This window comes from Loxodonta africana, chromosome 7, assembly GCF_030014295.1.
Source record: "Loxodonta africana isolate mLoxAfr1 chromosome 7, mLoxAfr1.hap2, whole genome shotgun sequence".
NCBI classification, from domain to species: domain Eukaryota; kingdom Metazoa; phylum Chordata; class Mammalia; order Proboscidea; family Elephantidae; genus Loxodonta; species Loxodonta africana.
In genome coordinates, this window is record NC_087348.1 from 4,460,264 (window position 1) to 4,480,115 (window position 19,852).

Sequence of the window (19,852 nt, forward strand, 5' to 3'; positions counted from 1 at the left end):
AGGTGCTCCTCTCTTCCCAGCTGACACGCCCATTGAAGAATTCACACCGACACCGGCTTTCCCAGCCCTGCAGTACCTGGAGTCCGTGGATGAAGGCGGGGTGGCTTGGCAAGCCGGACTGAGGACGGGGGACTTCCTGATCGAGGTAGGCACACAGGTGTTTGTATCCTTCTGCTTGCGGAGAGCGCCGACTCTCGTCCAGGAGGAGGTCTGTGGCCTTGGCGGCATGGTTGTGAACCAGAGATGGTGATGCTCACAGAGGCGGCCGTGGACCACGTTGTTGGTGTTCTCGCCCTCTGAAGAGGCTTCCTGCAGTGGGCTTCCGTGTTTGGGTCATCTTTGAGGCCCAGCTGTAACTTTTTGAAGGAAGGAAAAGTAGCACTTGACCATTGGTCTTAAAGTAGAAAGTAGACAGAAGAGCAGTGTGGTTGCCATGGTGTTGGGGATACCAGTGGCTCTATGGGGTGGTTTAGTTTGTGATCCTAAGGAGACGCCAAGCGAAGCCAGCCTCCATCCTTGTGTCATAGGGGCAAGCTGGCACTTGCTTCCATGAGGCCTATAACATTGATGATGGCTCAGGGCTTGTTGATTTGCTGGTTTCAGGCACTGGCTGTTGGGTGGAGGGTAGTTGTCAAAGGCCGTGGAGCGAGGGCTGGAGTTTATGGCACACAAAGGGCACCTTTAAACTCAGATGCTTTGAGAGCTGGCTCTTCAGGTGTATGAAAGGAGGGAGTGGTCCCTTCATTGGAAGAATCCCACTAGATGCCAGTGCTGTGTTTTGCGAACTCTGCCTGGAGTTGGCGCGTCGGCAGGTGTGAAGTGTTCGAGTCTCCAGCACGTTGGAGATGCCTCCCTTTCTGTGCGTTTAGGTGTTGCTTGCAATCTTGTTACTCCAAGGAATGTGTCAGTGTTTGGGAATATTCGAAATAAAAGACCATGTTGTAAATTAAGGTAATAATTGCCAAAAGGCTCAGTAGACTCAAACGGCCCTTGTTAGGACTTGGCGGTTCCTCCGTGTTAATGCTGAGCCTTGCCGTGTCCGCCTTGGAGACCCGTGGGCAGCTGAGGACATGGATACATGGACATCCAGCCAGCCACGTGGTAGTTGAGCCATGGAGACACTTGCTCCGTCTGTAGAAGAGGGGGCCACATCACAGGCCCTGGTGAAGAGTCCCGGCAACCCATTTCTCCCCAGTACAGTTAAACGTCCAGGCATGTTTTTGCAAGCTGTGATTTTGCCCAGGATTTCCTGAGTGTTCCTCAGAACTATTAAAGAGCAATAGAAATCTGAAAGGAAAGATTTGATTTGAGGAGAGTGAGTCCGGTAACATGGAGAAGGTGTTTTAACTTATTCCAGGTGCCCTGCGTCGATCCCACTGTATTCAGCAAAGCAATGTATTTGATTTATCACTTTCCAGTCAGAGCCTGGATTGGATGAGGACATGAGCTCACTTTGGTACGTTTGAACTGTGGGGTGCGTATCCGGAATGATGGTGCCTGGAGCCCACTGTGGTTTCGTGGGTTAACTAGGTTTGTAACCCTCATAAAAATGCAGAGACATGGTTGAATCATCCTCTGTAGGACGGGGCTGTGATGTAAGTCCCCTCCCCGTGTGTGTGTGTGTGTGTGTGTGTGTGACAGAGAACGAGAGAGAGAGAGAAACCCTGATAGGTTAAAGTAGGTTGCTGCTGGTTCTTGGTTTTTAATAATAAATGAGGCTGCAGATGAAGAGAACCCCTGTTGTTAGGTTCCTGGGATTGTTTCCTTGATGAGCTAGTCAGCAGAGAAATGTGGGCCCCGAGGAGCAGTGTGGGGCCATCACTTTCCTGGGGAAGCAGAGATGCACCGGGTTAGTGGACATCCCTGCCCACCTGGGCCAGGCAGACCCGTCAGATGGGAGCTGGGAGCGTCACTGGAATTTGGAGCAGTGGGCGTGTCTGCATGTCTGTGTTCAGAGCACCTCCTTTGACATGGCTTTTAACCCTTGATATGCTTTTATTATACACCAGTATACTTGCCATTGTGTACCAGGTGTTCTATTCTGTGTAGCCTCTGAACTCAAGGATGCAAGGAGTGGCAGGGCCTGAGATGCCTTAAGGCCTGTCTGAGTTATTAGGATGCAACTGAACTGAAGACAGAGTGGGGCCACCACAGTCACAGGCTTTCCAAGACCGTTGACCCCGTAGAAGTCTTACGCTACTGGGGTGCACGGGCCTGAACCACTGGAACCCCAGCCCTTGACACGGGTTCCTGGTTCATTTCCAAGGTTACCTCATAAACTCACAGCCACCTGAAATTCTCCTTTAGGGGCTCAGGAAAGAAAGGCTGGAAGTCCCCATTGACTTGGTTCCTAACTACTGGATTTCTCCACTGGGATGTAGAAATCATTTGTGACGTTGTACCAAGCCGGTTGTCATTGAGTCGGCTCCCACTCGTGGTGACCCCATGTATGTCCGAGTAGAACTGGGCTCCATAGGGTTTTCGGTGACTGATGTTTTAGATCGCCAGGCCTTTCTTCCAAGGTGCCTCTAGGTGGATTCGAACCTTCAGCTTTTCAGTTAGCAGCCGAGTGCTTAACCATTTCCACCACCCAGGGATTCCTGAAGCATTATGGGTGCGTTGCTTCCCAACAGACACATTTTCTGTATTTTCAGTGAAAAACTTGGACTTTGGAGGGATTGCTTTAAACGGACTCAGTTGTCTCGGTGAACTTTTGTTTTGGCGAGAGGCTGTCCTCAGCCTTAGGGGTTTCCAAGCTCTTGGTAAAGTGCAAGGTCTTGGTCTGAAAAGGCCCAGAGTGAGAGTGCTTTGTCCCCCTTCTGCCCCAGTCTCCTTGGCCAGCCGCCTTCTCTCTCCACTCTTTGAAAGAAGCTCAAAAGTATGTCAGATTTTTATTTTCTCTTCAAAAAAGCACACTGCAGTTTGAACTTGTGGACTGAGGGGCAGTTTTTGAAGTCTGTGTTCGCTGCTTAAAGCCTTCAGCATGGACAGAACTTTCTTTTTCCTCCTTCTACTTTGTCACCCCTTCAGAGCCAGACTCTAACGGATTTCCTGCCGAGCCTGATTTTCCTGGGTGCTTACCTTCTAGAAGGATTCCCTGGGTGGTGCAAACAGCTGCCAACTCAAGGTTAGAGGTTCCAGTCCACCCAGAGGCACCTCGGGAAAAAGGGCTGGCGATCTGCTTCCAAAAAATCAACTATCAAAAACCCTGCGGAGCTCAGTTCTACTCTGACACACACGGGGTCGCCAGGAGTCAGAGGCAACCCAACCGCGATCGGTGCTACTTTCTAGAATATATGTGTCCCCCACCTGAGCGTTGGGGAGGGCTGGTTCTTTTGTTGGTGGTAGTATTGCTTCTTTGTTCGCCACACCTCCCCTCTCCCACCAAAAGCAAAAGCTTTGCGTAAAGTGCCAGGTCAAAGGCTCTCCTAAAACCAGGAATTACGTTGGGATGGATGTGGGCGTGCAGGTGTTGGGACGTCATGGGGAATTCACCTCAGAGGTGGGGAGAGGGAAGAATGGGTGCTCTGTGATGGGGACATTTTCACATGAGGCTCTTGGTCTGTGTGCATTCACCCATTTCTAGATCAGCTCGGAGAGGAGAAAGGTGTGATGGAATCCCCTAGATGGCTGATGCCAGAGATGGCTCCTAGCTAGTGAGATGTCAAGGAGCCCAGGGGCGAAATGGCCCACGACCATTAGGAGGTGGGTGAGGAGGAGCAGAGTGCCCTAACTGGAAGGTACACCTGGGGGAGAGTCGGGAAGCCAGGGCAGGTTTCTCTCCATGCAGGTCAGACGTAAAGATGGGGCAGGAGCCGGGAACCACAAGGCACACCTTCCCCTTGGTTACAACAGGAACAGAAAACCCGCCGCCACCTGGTTTTAAATAATGATAGGAGGTTGCCAAGGAGTTGAAACCAAAACTTTTAGAGGCAGACCAGCTTTCAGGCATAGTTTGCTCAGGGCATCATCTGCTGTTGCTTTGATTCTCTTGATTTCAGCCTCTTTGCCCCCACGAGATGGGGCAGACGAGGTCACCTCCAGAAACGTACACAGAGTCGTAAGGAGCGTGTAGATGGTTCCCGGGTGACAGCTGCGTATTGAGGAGTTTCAGAGACGCAGAGGGTGGGATGCAGGTTTGATGCCCTGCCAAAAAAAGCAGTGGCAACGCCATGTGTGTCAGAGTGGAACTGGGCTCCGTAGGGTTATGTTTGTTCATTTTTCTTTCTTAAAGATAGCACCACATTCGCCGATTCAGGGAGATAATGACCAGTCACGTTCTGCAACCATCCTCAGTTGCCTTTGCCAAATTTTCCATCCCCATAAACAAAAAGTCGATAAACAATAATTCCCTTTTCTTGTCTCCCCCCACCCCACCACCAATCCTTGGTACCCAAAACCAAACCCATTGCCATCGAGTCAATTCCAACTCATAGCAACCCTATAGGACAGAGTAGAACTGCCCCATAGGGTTTCCGAGGAGTGCCTGGTGGATTCGAACACCAAGCTTTTGGTTAGCAGCTGTAACTCTTAACCACTACGCCACCAGGATTTTCAATCCCGGGTAGCCATCGTCAAACCCTGATCTCTGTGTATTTGCCTCTTCTGTTTACCTCATGTTAGTGAGATCATACACTGTTTGTCCTTCTGTGACTGACTTATTTCACTCAGCACGATGTGTCCAAGGTTCAGCCATGTGGTGGCGTGCATCAGGACTTCGTTTCTCTTTATGGCTGAGTGGTATTCCATTGTGCGGAGAGACCACACATGCTTATCCATTCATCTGGTGATGGGCATTTGGGTCTGTTTCCACCTTTTGGCTATTGTAAATAACACTGCAGTGAACACTGGTGTACACCATATGGTTTTCCATGGCTGGCTTTTCAGAAGTAGATTGCCAGGCCTTCCTTCAAAGGTGTACCTGAGTTGACTAGAACCTCCAACGTTTCGGTTAGCAGCCGAGCGTGTTAACCATTTGCATCACCCGGGGCAGGGACCACCAACCTGGCAGCCCGTCACTTGGTCCAGTGAGACCTGGCTGGGCAGCAGAGCCACCTGAGTCCTGTTTAGGAGGACAGGGCCTCGTCCCCAGCCCACACCAGCTGCACCGGGGTCATGGGCAGAGAGCTGCAGGGATGCTGTAAGGGTCCTCTGGTGGGTAGGCAGGAGGGCGGCCTGCCGGCCTGATCCATGTGGCCGTTTTGAACCCCTTGACTTGGCGTTCAGACTCAAGTGTCTGCGGCCCAGACAGGAGCAGGCACTGTGCTAATGTCATTGCTGTTTACCCGTGAGCAGACAGGGACTGCTTTTTTCCACCATCTCCCCATGTGCAAACTCAGCTTTGTGCCTTGAGTTATTTACAAGAACTAAAGCGTCCTGTATCTCAGAGTCGCTCGGAATGCAAGTGGACAGTGAAACTAGGAAGGGGAGGACGACATTTGCACCCAGGATCCCAAAGGCCCAGGTCTTTATTTTCGGTCGCCGAGTTTTATCTGCCGGGTGTTGCCCTGTCCTGTCTACTCCTCGCAACATGCTAGAAAATAGCATCTGCTGTTGTCCAGTTTTAAAGATGAGGAAACCAAGGCACAGAGAGTTTAGATAATTTGCCCCGGTCACATGGCTGGCAAGTGGAGGAACTGGGGTTCTACCCCAGGCTGTCTGACCCAACACTTGCATAAATGTTAAAAGTATTTATAAGGAGCCCTGGTGGTGAAGTGGTTAAAACACTTGGCTGCTAACTGAAAGGTCGGCAGTTCAAACCCACCAGCTGCTCCTCAGAGATCAATGTGGCAGTCTGCTTCCGTAAAGATTATAGCCTTGGAAAGAAACCCCGTGGGGCAGTTCTTCTCTGTCCTGTAGGGTGGCTATGAGTCAGAATTTTATTTGACAGCAGTGAGTCTGGTTTTTATAAATACTTATACGAGACACTTGGACACGTTTAATGTATGAGGGCAAAGGGCAGGAAGAAAAACATCACAGAGGGGACTCAAGTGACCAATAAACCCTGGGAAAGGGCTGAGCACCCCTAGTGATCAGTGCAACCTTTAGGTAACCCGTTCCAAACCCAGTGCCGTCAAGTCGATTCTGACTCATAGCAATCCTAAAGGACAGAGTGGAACTGCCCCATAGGGTTTCCAAGGAGCACCTCGTAGATTCGAACTGCCAACCTTTTGGTTAGCAGCCGTAGCTCTGAACCATTACGCCACCAGAGTTTCCAAACCTCTAAGTGGCAATTGTTATCTTCAAATTAGCAATTTTTTTTTAATTATATACCCGTTGCCTGTTGTTGGAGCCCCAGTGGCCCAATGGTTAAGAACTAGGCGGCCAGCCAAAAGGTTGGCAGTTGAAATTCTTGGAAACCCCATGGGCAGTTCTACTCTGTCCTATAGAGCTGCCATGAGTTGGAATCGACTTGACAGCAACAGATTTGGGGTGTTTTGTTTGGGGGGGGAGGGTCATACCTGTTGCCGGTGACAGCATTCTCAGTGCCACTTGAAAGAATAAATTGCTGTTAACTTTTCAGAAATCGGTGTGACAGTGTGTGCAAGAGCCACAAAGCTGCGCCAGGAGTGGTATACCTCGGGACCTATCCTAAGGGGGTACTATAAAAACTGCCACCATGGCGCAGCGCCAAGTGGGGGGGGAACGATAGGCGAACCGTGAAGCAGACACGGAATCTCTGTCGTGGACTCTTCACAAGGCTTGAAAAGCTGTGTTTATGAGGAGCCCTTAATACCAATGGGAAATGGTTACATTATTTTAAGTGAAAAAAAGCAGATTCCGAATCACCTGCATGATATCATCGGACTTACGCGCCTCCCCCCACCCAAATTGTCGTTCTTCGGGTCAGCTGCCATTGCATCAAGTCATGGCAGCCCCGTGCATGGTGGGATAAAATGCTGCCCAGTCCTGTGCCGTCCCCATGGTCGGTCGTGGATCGGACTGCCATGATCCACAGGGCTTTCACTGGCTGCTTTTTGGAAGTGGATTGCCAGGCCTTTCTTCCTAGTCAGCCTTAGACTGGAAGCCCTGCTGAAACCTGTTCAGCATCTTAGCAACACGCAACCTCCGCTGACAGACGGTGGTGGCGGCACATGACGGAGGTGTACGGGCCGGGAATCGAGCTCGCGTGGAAGGCGAGGATTCTACCGCTGAACTGCCGGTGACCCCATGGTCCCCAAAAGAGGGATAGAAAAAAAAAAGGGGGAAAGGGAAATGCCCAGTAAGGATTAACCCCTGGGCGCCAGGAGTATGTGTGATTATCTTCTCTCTTGCATTTTTCTCTAGTTCCTAGGTTTTCTCTAATAATGAGTATCAGTTTTTTGGCAAGTATTAGTCTTATGATAGAAAAACTATATTTTTTAGAAAAAAGACATGTCCCCCAGGGAGGAGTGTCTTGGTGCCGATGGCCGAGGTTTTGCTGTCTACACTCCCAGGAGAAAGCGTTCCTGGGTGTTAATTATTTTCCTGGGGCCTTGGCTCACAGCGCAGGCAACTCCTATGGTGTTTGTGATTGTTTTCTGAGCACTGAAGCGGTCCATCTCGTTTCTGTGTTAATTTCTCTAAATTGGTTTTCCCTTGCAATTAAAGCAGGCAGCAATATCCCTCATCCTTGAAAAGTGATGCTTGAATTTGCTAATTACTTTTCCCTTGTATTAAATGCTTGTACTGAAGACGGCCTGGAACCATCCTGTTGTAGGTTTGGATTTTAGGTGAGGACATTGAGAAGGATGCCCCCAGCGTTTTCCTAGAGACCATTCGAGTGTCTTATAAAACGTTTCTTAGGCTGGTCCTTCAGAGCGGGACCTGGAAACATAATGTGCCCAAGCCAGCACTGCCAACTAAATAACTGGCCACGCCGTGGTAACCCTTCAGCTTCCCCAGCCGGAATGTTAAATATCACACCGGGGAGAGGAAACGCAGTCCCAGCTAGTCCTTACAGTTGTCGTGTGAGCTATCAACCAGAATGTGCATCCTGGGGCTCAGTGTCCCCATCGATAAAATGGGTGCTTGTGAGAGCTGAGTCACCTGAGATAAACTATGAGCTGCCCTGAGCCCTGGGCACAAAGGCTGCTGTGAACATCAGGTTTGTTCTTACTAGAAGACCAGGTGTGAGTGGGGTCACCCATAGGACTGGCATTCAGTCATTATTTATTATTCATCATCAATATCTCCTTCATCATCATTAGTGATGCTTGACTATGAAGCAGAAACCAATGAATATTAGTCGGGCAAGCAATAACAAGTTATCGTCATGACTTACTGTAATAACCACCCATCTGTCCGTTTGTCCTACTGTGGTGGCTTGCGCGTAGCTATGATGCTGGAAGCCATGCCACCAGCTTTTCAAATAGCAGCAGAGTCACTGATGGGGGACAGGTTTTGGCAGAGCTCCCAGACTAAGACAGACTAGGAAGAAAGGCCTGACAACCTCTTAAAAACTAGCCAATGGAAACCCTATCAATCACAACAGAGCACTGCACAGTATAGTGCTGGGAGATGAGCCCCCTAGGTTGGAAACCAAAAAACAAACAAACAAACCCACTGCCATTGAATCGATTCTGACTCAGAAATACACAGCGGCCCCAACAATAGACCCAAGCAAACAACAATCCTGAAGATGACACAGGACCGGGCAATGTTCTCATCTGTTGTACATGGGGTCGTCATAAGTCAGAGCTGACTTAATGGCAACTAATAACAACAAATGGGCATTTGGATCGATGACTAAGTTCAACCAATACCTCTTAGATGTAACCACCTCACAGTATTAGTGTTCTTGGCTTAAAGGCTAGGGTCATAGTCTTGCGGGTCAATTCAATCAACTGGCATAACATAGTTCATGAAGTTTATGTTCCACGTCCCAGTTTGGTGAGTAGTGTCTGGGGTCCTAAAAGCTTATGAGCAGCCATCTCAGATACAGCCATTGCTCTCTATTTGTCTGGAGCAAAAGAGAATGAAGAAAACCCAAGAATCAGAGAGGGAACTGGAATACAGGACCAATTATCTCCATGAACCATGGCCTCCTCCACCTTGAGACCAGAAGAACTAGATGGTGCCCGACTACCGCTGCAGAAAGTGCTGATCAGGACCACAATAGATGAACCCTGATAGAAAGGGGGAGAGGGGGAAATGTGGGACAGAACTTCAAATTCCTGAAGAATCTAGACTCACTGGGCCCTGTGAGACTGAAGGAATCCCAGAGACTGTTGCCCTGAGATACTCTTTAAACCTTGTGTAAAACTATCCCCTGAAGTTACCTTTTAATTAAACGGCATGTTGGCTCAAAAAAGTAAAGCACTTCGCCCTTGAGAACTGCAGTCTTTTTTTTTTTTTAATTTTATTGTTTTTTTTAGGTGAAAGTTTACAGCTCAAGTTAGTTGCTCATTCAAAAATTTATACACAAATTGTTTTGTGACATTGGTTGCAATCCTCACAATGTGGCAGCACCCTCCCCCTTTCCGCCTCAGGTTCCCTGTGTCCGTTCATCCAGTTCGTGCCCCTTCCTGCCTTCTCGTCTTTGCATTTGGACAGGAGCTGCCCGTTTGATCTCACATATTTGATTGAACTAAGAAGCACGTCTCTCGAGTGCGTTATTATTTGTTGTGTAGGCCGCCTAACCTTTGTCTGAAAAGTGGGCTTTGGAAGTGGTTTCAGCTGAGAGCTGTGCTGTTTTAAAAATTATCCTTATGAGACCAGATGGACAATAGTTACCCTAAAGCATAGATGAGAAGTTTGGGGGGCAATGAGACCAAATTAATGGGATTGGAACAAATAGAACGGAAATAATGAGGTTGGCACAAACCGCAGAGTATAACCAGTGCCACCAAAAGCAATATGTAGAAATTGTTGACTGGGAACCTGTTTTGCTGTGTATACTTTCACCAAAAATACAATAAAATATTTTTTAAAAATAACTAAGCTCAAGACCAAGCGCCAGCTGCTGTTAGCAGGAGCCTGTCAAAGTCTTGACCTCGGGTCATGTTAGGGCTTAGGTTCTCGAGGCCGTGGCTGTGTTGGTTCTGAGTCAAAAGCCACTGGACCGAGCGCCTGCCCTGTGTCCCCCGTGTGTAGGGCGTGTCTGCCCTGAAAGCTGCATGGCTCCTGGCATTCAGGTGCTAAGCAGGCTTGACCCCCAATCAGTGCTCCCTGCAAACTCTGCTGCTCCTGGGCTCCAGCACTGGGTCTGCGCAGGAAACAGCCTGTGACCACCTTGACCTGGCTCTCTATTCCCATGCCTGACCTTTGCCCAGGCTTTAAACTTCCAGCCAACTTCTCATTTCTGTCATGGGACACTAAAGCCAGCACAGAGGCACTCCCTGCCTTTATTTATTTTTTAAATTTTATTGTGATAAGATACGTTTGCCATTTCGGCAATTTTTACATGCAGGGTTCAGTGACATTCATTTCATCCAACGTGTTGTGCAGCCGTCCCCACCATCTGTCCCGAAAGTTTTCATTACCCCAAACAGCTCAGCACCTCGTAAGCCAGGCTCCCCATGACCCACTCCTCCCGGTAACCACCAGGAAACCTGTGCGGCTAGGTATTGCCTCTTCTGGATAGCTCATGCAGTATGGGTCCTTTCCTTTCCGGCTTGTTTTACTTACGCATAATGTGCTCAGGGTTCATCCATGTCGTGGCAGGTATCAGGACTTCATTTCTCTTGATGGCTGAATAATACTCCATTGATGGACCCCGTGGTGTTTATCCATTCACCTGTCGGTGGGCACTGGGGTTGTTTCCACCTTTTGCTATGGGGAATAGTGCTGCTATGAACTTTCGTGTCTGAGTATCTGTTTGGGTTTGTGTACGAGTGAGTGTCTGTTTGGGTTTGTGTGCGAGTGTCTGCTTGGGTTTTTGTACGATGTCTGCTTGGGTTTGTGTACGATATCTGTTTGGGTTTGTGTATGAGTATCTGGGTTTGCGTATGATGTCTGTTTGGGTTTGTGTACGATGTCTGTTTGTGTTTGTGTATGATGTCTGTTTGGGTTTGCGTACGATGTCTGTTTGGGTTTGTGTATGAGTATCTGTTTGGGTTTGCGTACGATGTCTGTTTGGGTTTGTGTATGAGTATCTGTTTGGGTTTGTGTACGATGTCTGTTTGGGTTTGTGTACGAGTGAGTGTCTGTTTGGGTTTGTGTACGAGTGAGTGTCTGTTTGGGTTTGTGTACGAGTGTCTGCTTGGGTTTGTGTACGATGTCTGTTTGGGCTTGTGTATGATGTCTGCTTGGGTTTGCATATGAGTATCGGTCCTTTGCCTTCAGATGACAGCGGAGCCCCCAGTGATCTGCTCTCACAGGGTTTTTGCTTGCTGAGGCTCACAGCATCACCAGTGGGTCCACCCCTCTCTGAGGAGGCCACTCTCTGGGGGAGCCCCTGGTCAGCTGGAAGCTGAGCCCCTGCCCCACCAGCCCTCCAGGGCCTGGGACCCTCCCCCTTGTCCTCTACATTGCCTGGGCACAGGTGCTCCAAGGTGAGGCACAGCCCAGGGCTCCTGCTGAGACAGTAGCGATTACCCATCTGAACTCTTGGCTTGTTCATTTGGGTTCCAATTTGAAGCATCAGTGATTTCAATTTCAAGCTAAAAAAAGGTTCAGAATCACTTCGAGGACAACGGTGCTGTGCTCAGGCCTCCGTGGGGCAGGCAGATGGATAGAGAAGGTGGAGAGGAGTGACGACGGTCAAGGGCACGGCATACACTCCAAGTCCCACCTGAGTGTGGAGACAGGCTGTGCTCCTCGCTGACTCCATGAGCTGGGCAGATGGCTTCTCTCTTGGCCCCAGTTCCCCAAACTGTGAATATACCTGTGCACGAAGCACCTAGCCCAGCTCCGGCCTGCAGCGAGCTCCCACAAATAGGAACTATTAAGAAATCATTTATGAAATTCATTCATTCTATTAGGCAGCGGATACTGGGGCCTACCTGGGCCGGCTGGTCTGTGCTTTGGGGAGGAAACGTGTGAATCAAACAGTTCCCGGGGGGAGGGAGCGTGCAGTCTAGAAGGGGAGCAAAAGGCAGGATGCAGCAAAGGCCCTTAGACAGATCAGAGAAAAGCCTTCTCGAAAGAGGTGGTGTTGGCTTTAATGAGTAAGTGGAGTTTCTATAGGCAGAACTGAGGGGGGAGGGCCCAAGAGAAGGCTTAGGACATTGGGAAGGTTCAGGGTGTATTTTGGGAGTGAGGACAGATGTCTTAGAGCTGGGGGTGGGGAGCGGGCTGGGGCTGGCCCAGGAGGGCCCTGGGTGTTGCTCAAGCAGGGAACAGAATGCCTTGTATGGCTGGTCAGTAGCTGGAGCAATGGGAGGATGGGTGCAGGGCAGCGGGCGCTCTCCAGGGTGCTGAATCCATGGGCCGGGAGGATGGAGCCTGAAGAGAGGGAGGGAGGGGCACTCTGAGGTCCCAGCTCTGCCCCTCCTCAGCCTCCTCTCTGTCCATCTCTGCCCCCTGTATCCTTGGCCCGCCGTGCACAGCGACTCATTACGCAGTGGGCGCACTCATCCGCTTGGTGGAGAAGTCTCTTCCATGAGAAGGAGCAAAGGGGCCAACATGGGTGAGCACCTGGGTGTCCCGTGCTCTGCACCCACCCCCACCAGGTCAACCCACATGTCACCTTCTAAGAGGGGCCTTTCCAGACCACCCTCTGGTTGCCCCATCCCTGACACTCACCCTGTGGGCTCCCTTCCCCATCATCTCCCTCTTGAGAATGCTGGCTCCCTGGGCCAGAGCGTTGTCTGACCTGGTCAGGGCTGTGTCTCCTCCAGCACCCTGCACAGTGGCTGGTGTATGGTTACTGTTGTTTTGAGTTTGTCTAGTCGCCCTCTGAGCCTTGGTGACCCCACGCAAAACAGAAAGAAATGCTGCCAGGTCCTGCGCTGTCCCCACGATCACTTGCAGATCAGACCAGCCAGTTTTCAAAAGCAGATCACCTGGCCTTTCTTCCTAGTCTGTCTTAGTCTGGGAGCTCCCCTTACGGACAGCATCACAGCGGCACACAAGCCCCCACAGACACACAGGTGGTGGCCGCACGTGAGGTGCACCAAAACTGAAAACCAAGCCCGTTGCCATCGAGTCGATTCCGTCTCATAGCGACCCTATGGGACAGAGTAGAATTGCTCCATAGGGTTTCCAAGGATTGGCTGGTTGATTCAAACTGCCAGCCTTTAGGTTAGCAGCCAAGCACTTTAACTTATGTGCCACCATGGCTCTGTGCATGGCACATGGGGTGCATTGGCCAGAAATTAAACCTGGGTCTCCCACTCGGAAGGCGAGAATTCTATCACGATCTACCAGTGCCACTGGTGTATAGTAGAGACCCCAAAAGCATGCTCAGCAATGGCCACTCCAGAGCATTAAGCATTTATGCCCATTTCACAGGTGATGAAACTGAGCCTCAGAGAGATTTAAAGGCCCCATTAGGATATCTGAATCCAGTCTAACTCCTAAGGTTGTTTTCTTTGCACTGTGTCTTGCTAGTGAACCAGGTGACGTCTGCAGTCTTTGGACTGTATGTTTACAACTACCTCCTCTACCCAAGGGTCCTGTACACCAGCCCCAGTGTCTACCTGAGGTGAAGTCCCCAGGAGGGAATGGTGAGCAGAGATCTCCAAATGGGAAGCCTGGGGCACTGGGTCTGTGATGCGCCCATTGGTTCCCCTGAAAGGAGCCCTCCTGGCCCCCTCCACCTGCCCCTCCCCCCCCACCTTGCCGCAATCCTGGCTGTTGTTAGCATTGATTCCTCTCTGTCTGCAGTGCCCTTTTGTGGGGAGTTTCATGCTCCATGCGGTTAGCTTGGCAAAGTAACTGAAGAAAGGCATCCCACTAAATGCCCTGGAGGATCTTTTAATTAATGGAGTTTGTCAGCCCTGGGAATTGGGGTGTCTGCGAGCCAAAGGTAAATGGAGTGGAGTTGAGGGGGGAGGGAAGGCGACAGAGAAAGCACGGTGCTGTCGGATGCCACAGACTCCAGAGACTGCTGTCCCCTTGCTGGTCCCACAAGACCACCCACCCACCGGCAATTTCTCCACTTCCTTCCACCTGATACCCTCGGTTCTGTTCTGTTTAACAGACTTGTCCTCGCCCCTCCGCTGTGCCCAGCCTCGTGGCTGGCAGTCATGGGGATGGCTGGAGGCTGTCCCTGCAGTCAAGGAGCAAAGGAAGGGGGAACTCACAGAAACCTCCATCAGAACTCATGGGGATGGGGGCCACAGAGGGGGTGGGACATTCAGACAGGGGGGGAGCACCCAAGAAAGGCCTGGGGAGAAGAAGGCACATACCCTGTCCCAAGAGAAGACCCATCTGCAGGCTATGTCCTTGTTGTTAAAGTGATTTGGGTTTGTTTTATTATTTTTTTAAGTGTGATAAAATTGTTGTTGTTGTTAGGTACCGTAGAGGTGGTTCTGACTCTTAGCGACCCCATGTACAATAGAAAGAAGCACTGCCCGGTCCTGCACCATCCTCACAATTGTTGTTATGCCTGAGCTCATTGTTGCAGCCACTGTGTCAGTCCATCTCATCAAGGGTCTTCCTCTTTTTTGCTGACCCTCTACTTTACCAAGCATGATGTCCTTCTCTAGGGACTAGTCCCTCCCGACATGTCTAACGTATGTGGTAAGATATATATCACAAAACATTTGCCATTTTCGTGTGTACAAATCAGCCACGTTAATCACATTCGCATGTTATGCAGCCACTGCCACTATCTGTTGCCAAAAGTTCTCCAGAGTCCCAGCAGAAACGGGGGACCCCTGCGCCATCTGCCAGCCCCCGATAGCCCCTACTCTACTTTCTGACCCCGTGCCCTCGTCCATTCCGGGTGTTTCACATGAGCGCGATCATGTGCTGTTTGTCCTTTTGTGTCTGACCACATTTTCAGGGTCCAGCCACGTGACAGTGTGTGTCAGAACTTCGTTGCTCTTCCTGGCTGAGTAACGTTCCGTTGTATGGACAGACCACATGGTGTTTATCCAGTCTTCTGTCCACGGGCACTGGTGTGCTTTCCGCCTTCGGTTATTGTGGGTGGTGCTGCAATGAATATCAAGTACAAGTATCTATTTGAGTTCCTGCTTTCAGGTTTCTTGCACACACACCTAGGAGTGGAATTGCTGGGTCGTAAGGTGAATTCCATGTTGAACGTTTTGAGGAATCCCCTCAACTGTAAGGATGGCCTGGCCTGGTCTTGGCCTTCTCTCCAGCTCCTGAGTGTGCCTGTCCCCGGCTCTGTTACTCCTGTCCCTACTCTACCTGGGTAATTCCTGCTCATCCTTCAGGTCTCTGCTCAGTGGCCCCTCCTCAGGGAAGCCCCCTGCCCACTGTTTTCACCACAGTCACTGGCAGCACCCATCACTATTACCTTTGATGAAGTCCCTCCGACCAAGCGCAGGGTAGACACCCAGTAAATTTGTGAATGAAGGACAGGTACCTCGAAGGCAGGTGCAGCCTGGATAAAGGCTTAGAGGCAAGGAACTCGTACGTGTATTGGGGAAAAGGCAGATGACCTGGGCAGGATAGAGGATGGGGGCTGCCAGGTCAGGGCCCTGAGTGCTGAGCTGAGTCAGGGAGCCTCACACTGTCACTGGGAACAGGCTGCCCCAGGGACTTGTGGTAGCAGGGACCTGTGTGAACTGCCCCATAGCCAGGCTGGGCCTTCGCTGAGGAGGAAAGAGGCCAGGCTGGAGGGCGCTGCCTTGAGAGGGAGCCTCAGGAGCCAGCCCACCTGGCTTGACCCCCAACTCCTCCACCTACGTGCTGTGTGGCTTTAGGCAAGTTACACAACCCCTCTGGGCTTCAGTTTCCTCATCTGTAAAGTGGAACTAAGACTAGCACTACCTCATGGGGTCTTGTGGGGATGAAGTGGTTTGTACATCTAAGGCACACAGAGGAAGAGCCTGCAGGGTCTTGTTTGGGCAGTGACGGTATTCTGTGTGACACTGTTATGGTCGACACAGGAATGTGCAGCACAGAGGGAGCCCTCATGTAACTATGATCTGCAGTTACAACCATGTATCCATATTGGCCGTTGGTTGTAACAAATGTACCGCAGGAACGCAGGATGTTACTGCTCGGGAAACAGGGTGCAGGGGGAAGGCAATACACAGGGCTCTCTGACTTCCAGCACAAGTTTTTGATAAATCTAAAGCTGTTTTTGTGGTGTAAATGATTACTGCGCTCAGCTGCTAACCAAAAGGTTAGTGGTTCGAGTCCACCCCAAGGTGCCTCGGAAGGAAGGCCTGGAGATAAACTTCCTTAAAATTAGTCATGGAAAACCCTATGGAGCACAGCTCTACTCTGATACACGCTGGGTCGTGATGAATGGGGGTTGACGTGACGGCAACTGTTTTTCTGGTACTGTATTAATTTTAAAAGAGAGAGACATCGTGCCAGGCCGGAGCTAAGGAACACAAACTAGAGAGGCCATTGCTGTTGCTCTTGGCAGTGGAGAGGATGCATCCCCTCCCACAGTGACTTCAGGTGTGTCCTTCACACTGACCTGTGAGCCCCAAGGGGCCAACCAGCCTGGTGCTGCTTCATTGTGGATCCCAGCTCCCAGCCTGGCCTGCACAGAGCAGGTGTTTGTTAGCAGGGAGACAGAAGGCAGGAGAGCAGGAATTTGCCAGCAAGCTGACCAAAAGCCAGCCGGAGCCACAGCCTTCTGACTTCCAGCCCTGCCCGACATGCCCAAGGCTCCACAGGGGCAGTAGTTGCTACTGTTTGCTGCTTGTTAACCGCGTGCCAGACGCCGAGCAAGGGGCTTCATGTGGTGTCTCTTTCATACTCACCCCAGCACTGGGGGGTCAGTTCTGTTGTTACTCCCATCATAGATGAGGAAAGTGAGGCTCAGAAAGGTGAAGTGATTTGAACCCAGGCCCTCTGACTCCGGAGCTGTAGTGCCCTCAGTCACATCACTCTGGGGCAGGTCAGATTGTCCACTGAGGAGGCCAAACCAGAGGCGGTAAGATAGGTCAGGGTTTAAGGAGCAGTGCTGACCGAGCAGATCGTGGGTCCAGTCATTACTGACTAGAGGCTCAGGTCTTTCAGGATAGGAGGAATCCGTCTAGGATGGAAGCAAACCAAAGATGCACGTCTCAGTGCTCCCCAGCCACGTTGGGCTGTACAGCTGACAGGAACCCAGTTCACACTGGCCTCAGCATACACCAGGAATTTATTGTTCTGAGTAACTGAAAAATCTCAGATTGCTTCAGGTCCAGCTGGATCCAGGTGCTCAATGGTGTCACAGGATCTCACGCCATCTTGCTGCGCTTCATTCTTGGGCAGGGTCTCCCCATGTGGTGGCCAGTGTGGTCTCCAGCCAGTCGAAGGTTCACAGAAGAAAGGGAGCGTTTCATTGGCTGGCCTTGGGTCACATGTTCATCCCTGAACCAATGACTGTAACTAAACGATGGAAGATTCTGATTGGCCAGCCAGTCACATGTTCTCCCCTGGAGATGATGGGTTTGGTCGGCCCCTCCAAAAGCACGAGGACTGAGAATGATGGAGGAATGAACCCCATAAGGAGACTGAGTTACAGGTGTGGGAAGAAGAAAGAATGGTAGCTGAGCCGGCATATCCATAGACTCCCTGTCTGTGCTGGCAAGGTGGCCTGTGCTGTTTCTGTCTCCAGGGTCACTGTACATCCTCCATGTGTGTGTTCATTGAGCCTGACCTAGCACAGAACTGAGGGTTCCCCTGAGAGCACATGGGGTCTCTGATGCTCATGGATCCAGTGACATAGGCCTCATGATCACCTGGAGCAACCCCAAACTGACCTGGCCATTCTGGTCTGGTCCCAAAGAGAGTCAGGGCATATGGCCAGCTGGCATTTCCTAAGGACTTCCAGGTCCCTTTCTCCTCATCCTCTCCTTCGGCCCCAGGAAGTCTTTTGGCTGAAGCTTACATACAGACAGTAATCTTCTAAGTCCTGCCTCGCAGGCAGAAGTCGTGTTCCAGGATCACTGCTTAGGTCCAGCGTTTCACAGTTTGTCTTGTGTCTCAGTCCTAGAGGCTCCCTTGGAGTTTAACATAAAATCATCAAGTGTCTTAAATCCAAATGGTGGCCTCGAACTTCCACTTTACATTTGCTGGGAGCACCAAGTGAAATGTTTGTCTTTTAATGACGTGCAGAAGGTAATTCATTCATCCATCCAGAATCCTGTCACTTGAGTCAGTCAGGCAGTCTGCCAATCAGTCAGGGTAAGAGTTATTGCTTCCTCCCCACCCTCTCTCTCTCCAGCCACCTCCTATTTCCCCTGAAAGTCTTGGCCAATTGATGCCTTTTGTGATTTAGATTCTAGAGGAAAGGGAGAGAGAGTCAGAACCACAGAAGGAGGGAGCGTTGGGCAGAAGCTGGAAGGAAAAAGGTTATGCAGGTGACATCAAGCATTTGTCAAAACCCACAGGGCCGTGTACAATACAGAGTGAACGCTAATGTGGACTCTGGGCTTTAGTTAATAACAGTGTATCCATATTGGCTTATCCATTGTATCAAATGAACCACAGGAATGCAAGATAGTAACAGGAGAAACAATGTGCTGGAGGGAGCGGGGGTATGGGAACTCTGTACTTTCTGTACAATTTTTCTATAAACTTGAAACTGCTCTAAAAATGAAGTCCATTCTTTAAAAGACAAGATAAAAAATAAAAGAATGCTGTGCGGTGGCAAGCTCTGTAAAGAGATAGAGGGTTTGGAACCTGCAGGTTGTAAAAGGCGGGGCTGTGAAAAAATGTTGCTTTGTGCTTTAAGTTAGATTCTCTTTTAATAGTTGGAGAAGTACAATTAAAGATCGGAAATCCAATTTAAAATCTATTTGGTATCTGGACTGTGGTTCTTTGAAAATCATTCTACTCGTGGAGTGGACTGGACTGTGTGGCACTGTGGCGTGTATCTGGGTTACACATCTACAAACCTATTTTGAGCAATGACTCTGCAGGGCCAGGCTCTGAGCTGGTGGCTGGTGAAACATATGAGTTAGACCCAGTCCTTCTTTTGAAAGGCATTCACCATCTGCCCATGGAACCAGACCCTGGTCTTCCACAGCAGCGCGCTGAAGCGTGCCTGCACGGAGAACACTGAAGATAGTATTGGCTCCGTCGGTATTTTCTCACTGGAGGAAGGAGTGAAAACATGAACTGAGGAACAGGGAGGACCAAGGTGGGGATGAAGCTACCAGCCCGATGGCCACATTGTTTCCGGTGGGGTGGGGAAGCAATCTTCCAGCCTGAGAGCCCCCAACCATTTCCGTTGATTGGCCTAGGTGTAGGGGTACACAGCAGCACCAAAAACCAAACCTGTTGCCATCGCTTCAATTCTGGCTCGTGGCGGCCCCATGTGTTACAGAGTACAGCTGCCCGGTAGGGATTTCTTGGCTGTAATCTTTGCAGGAGCCCATTGCCAGGCCTTTCTTCCATAGCACTGCTGAGTGGGTTTGAACTGCCAACCTTTAGATTAATAAAAAAAAAAAAATTTATAGCCGAGAGCAAAATCCTTTGCCCCAGTCCCCAGTATACACAGGAGACTAGAAATCCCACCTTCTCTGCAGTTTGCCAACAAGGTGGGAGTTTCTGGTGTCCCCCCAGTGCTGAGAGTAATAACTATTTCTGCTGATTGTTGCTTACTCAATTGATTGCTGCTTACTGTGTGCCAGGGTCTCATTCCATCGTCACCCGTCTGACAAAGTAGGTGGTTTTAGGGCCAGCTGTGGCTTGAGGATCATGGGGGCCTGAGCGGAAGTCAGAGAGATAGTGAGTCAGTGCAAAATGGGACAGGATTCGAACCCAGGTCCAGCACCCGACCTGTCGTTCTTGAACACTGTGTATTACTCTTCCCGGGTGGTGGAAGGGGTCCCTAGGCTTTCGGGGA

The 19,852-nt window shown here is 50.4% G+C and overlaps 1 protein-coding gene across 2 annotated transcripts in view; it reads left to right on the top strand.

Annotated features, from left to right (window-relative positions):
* Window positions 1-19,852, top strand: part of SHANK2 (SH3 and multiple ankyrin repeat domains 2) — a 571,155-nt gene that overhangs the window by 383,301 nt on the left and 168,002 nt on the right. For both annotated transcript variants that reach the window (XM_064287611.1, XM_003422618.4), the window contains one exon: window positions 21-145. In XM_064287611.1, the coding sequence (XP_064143681.1) occupies window positions 21-145 (125 nt within the window). The remainder of the gene's footprint in view (window positions 1-20; window positions 146-19,852) is intronic.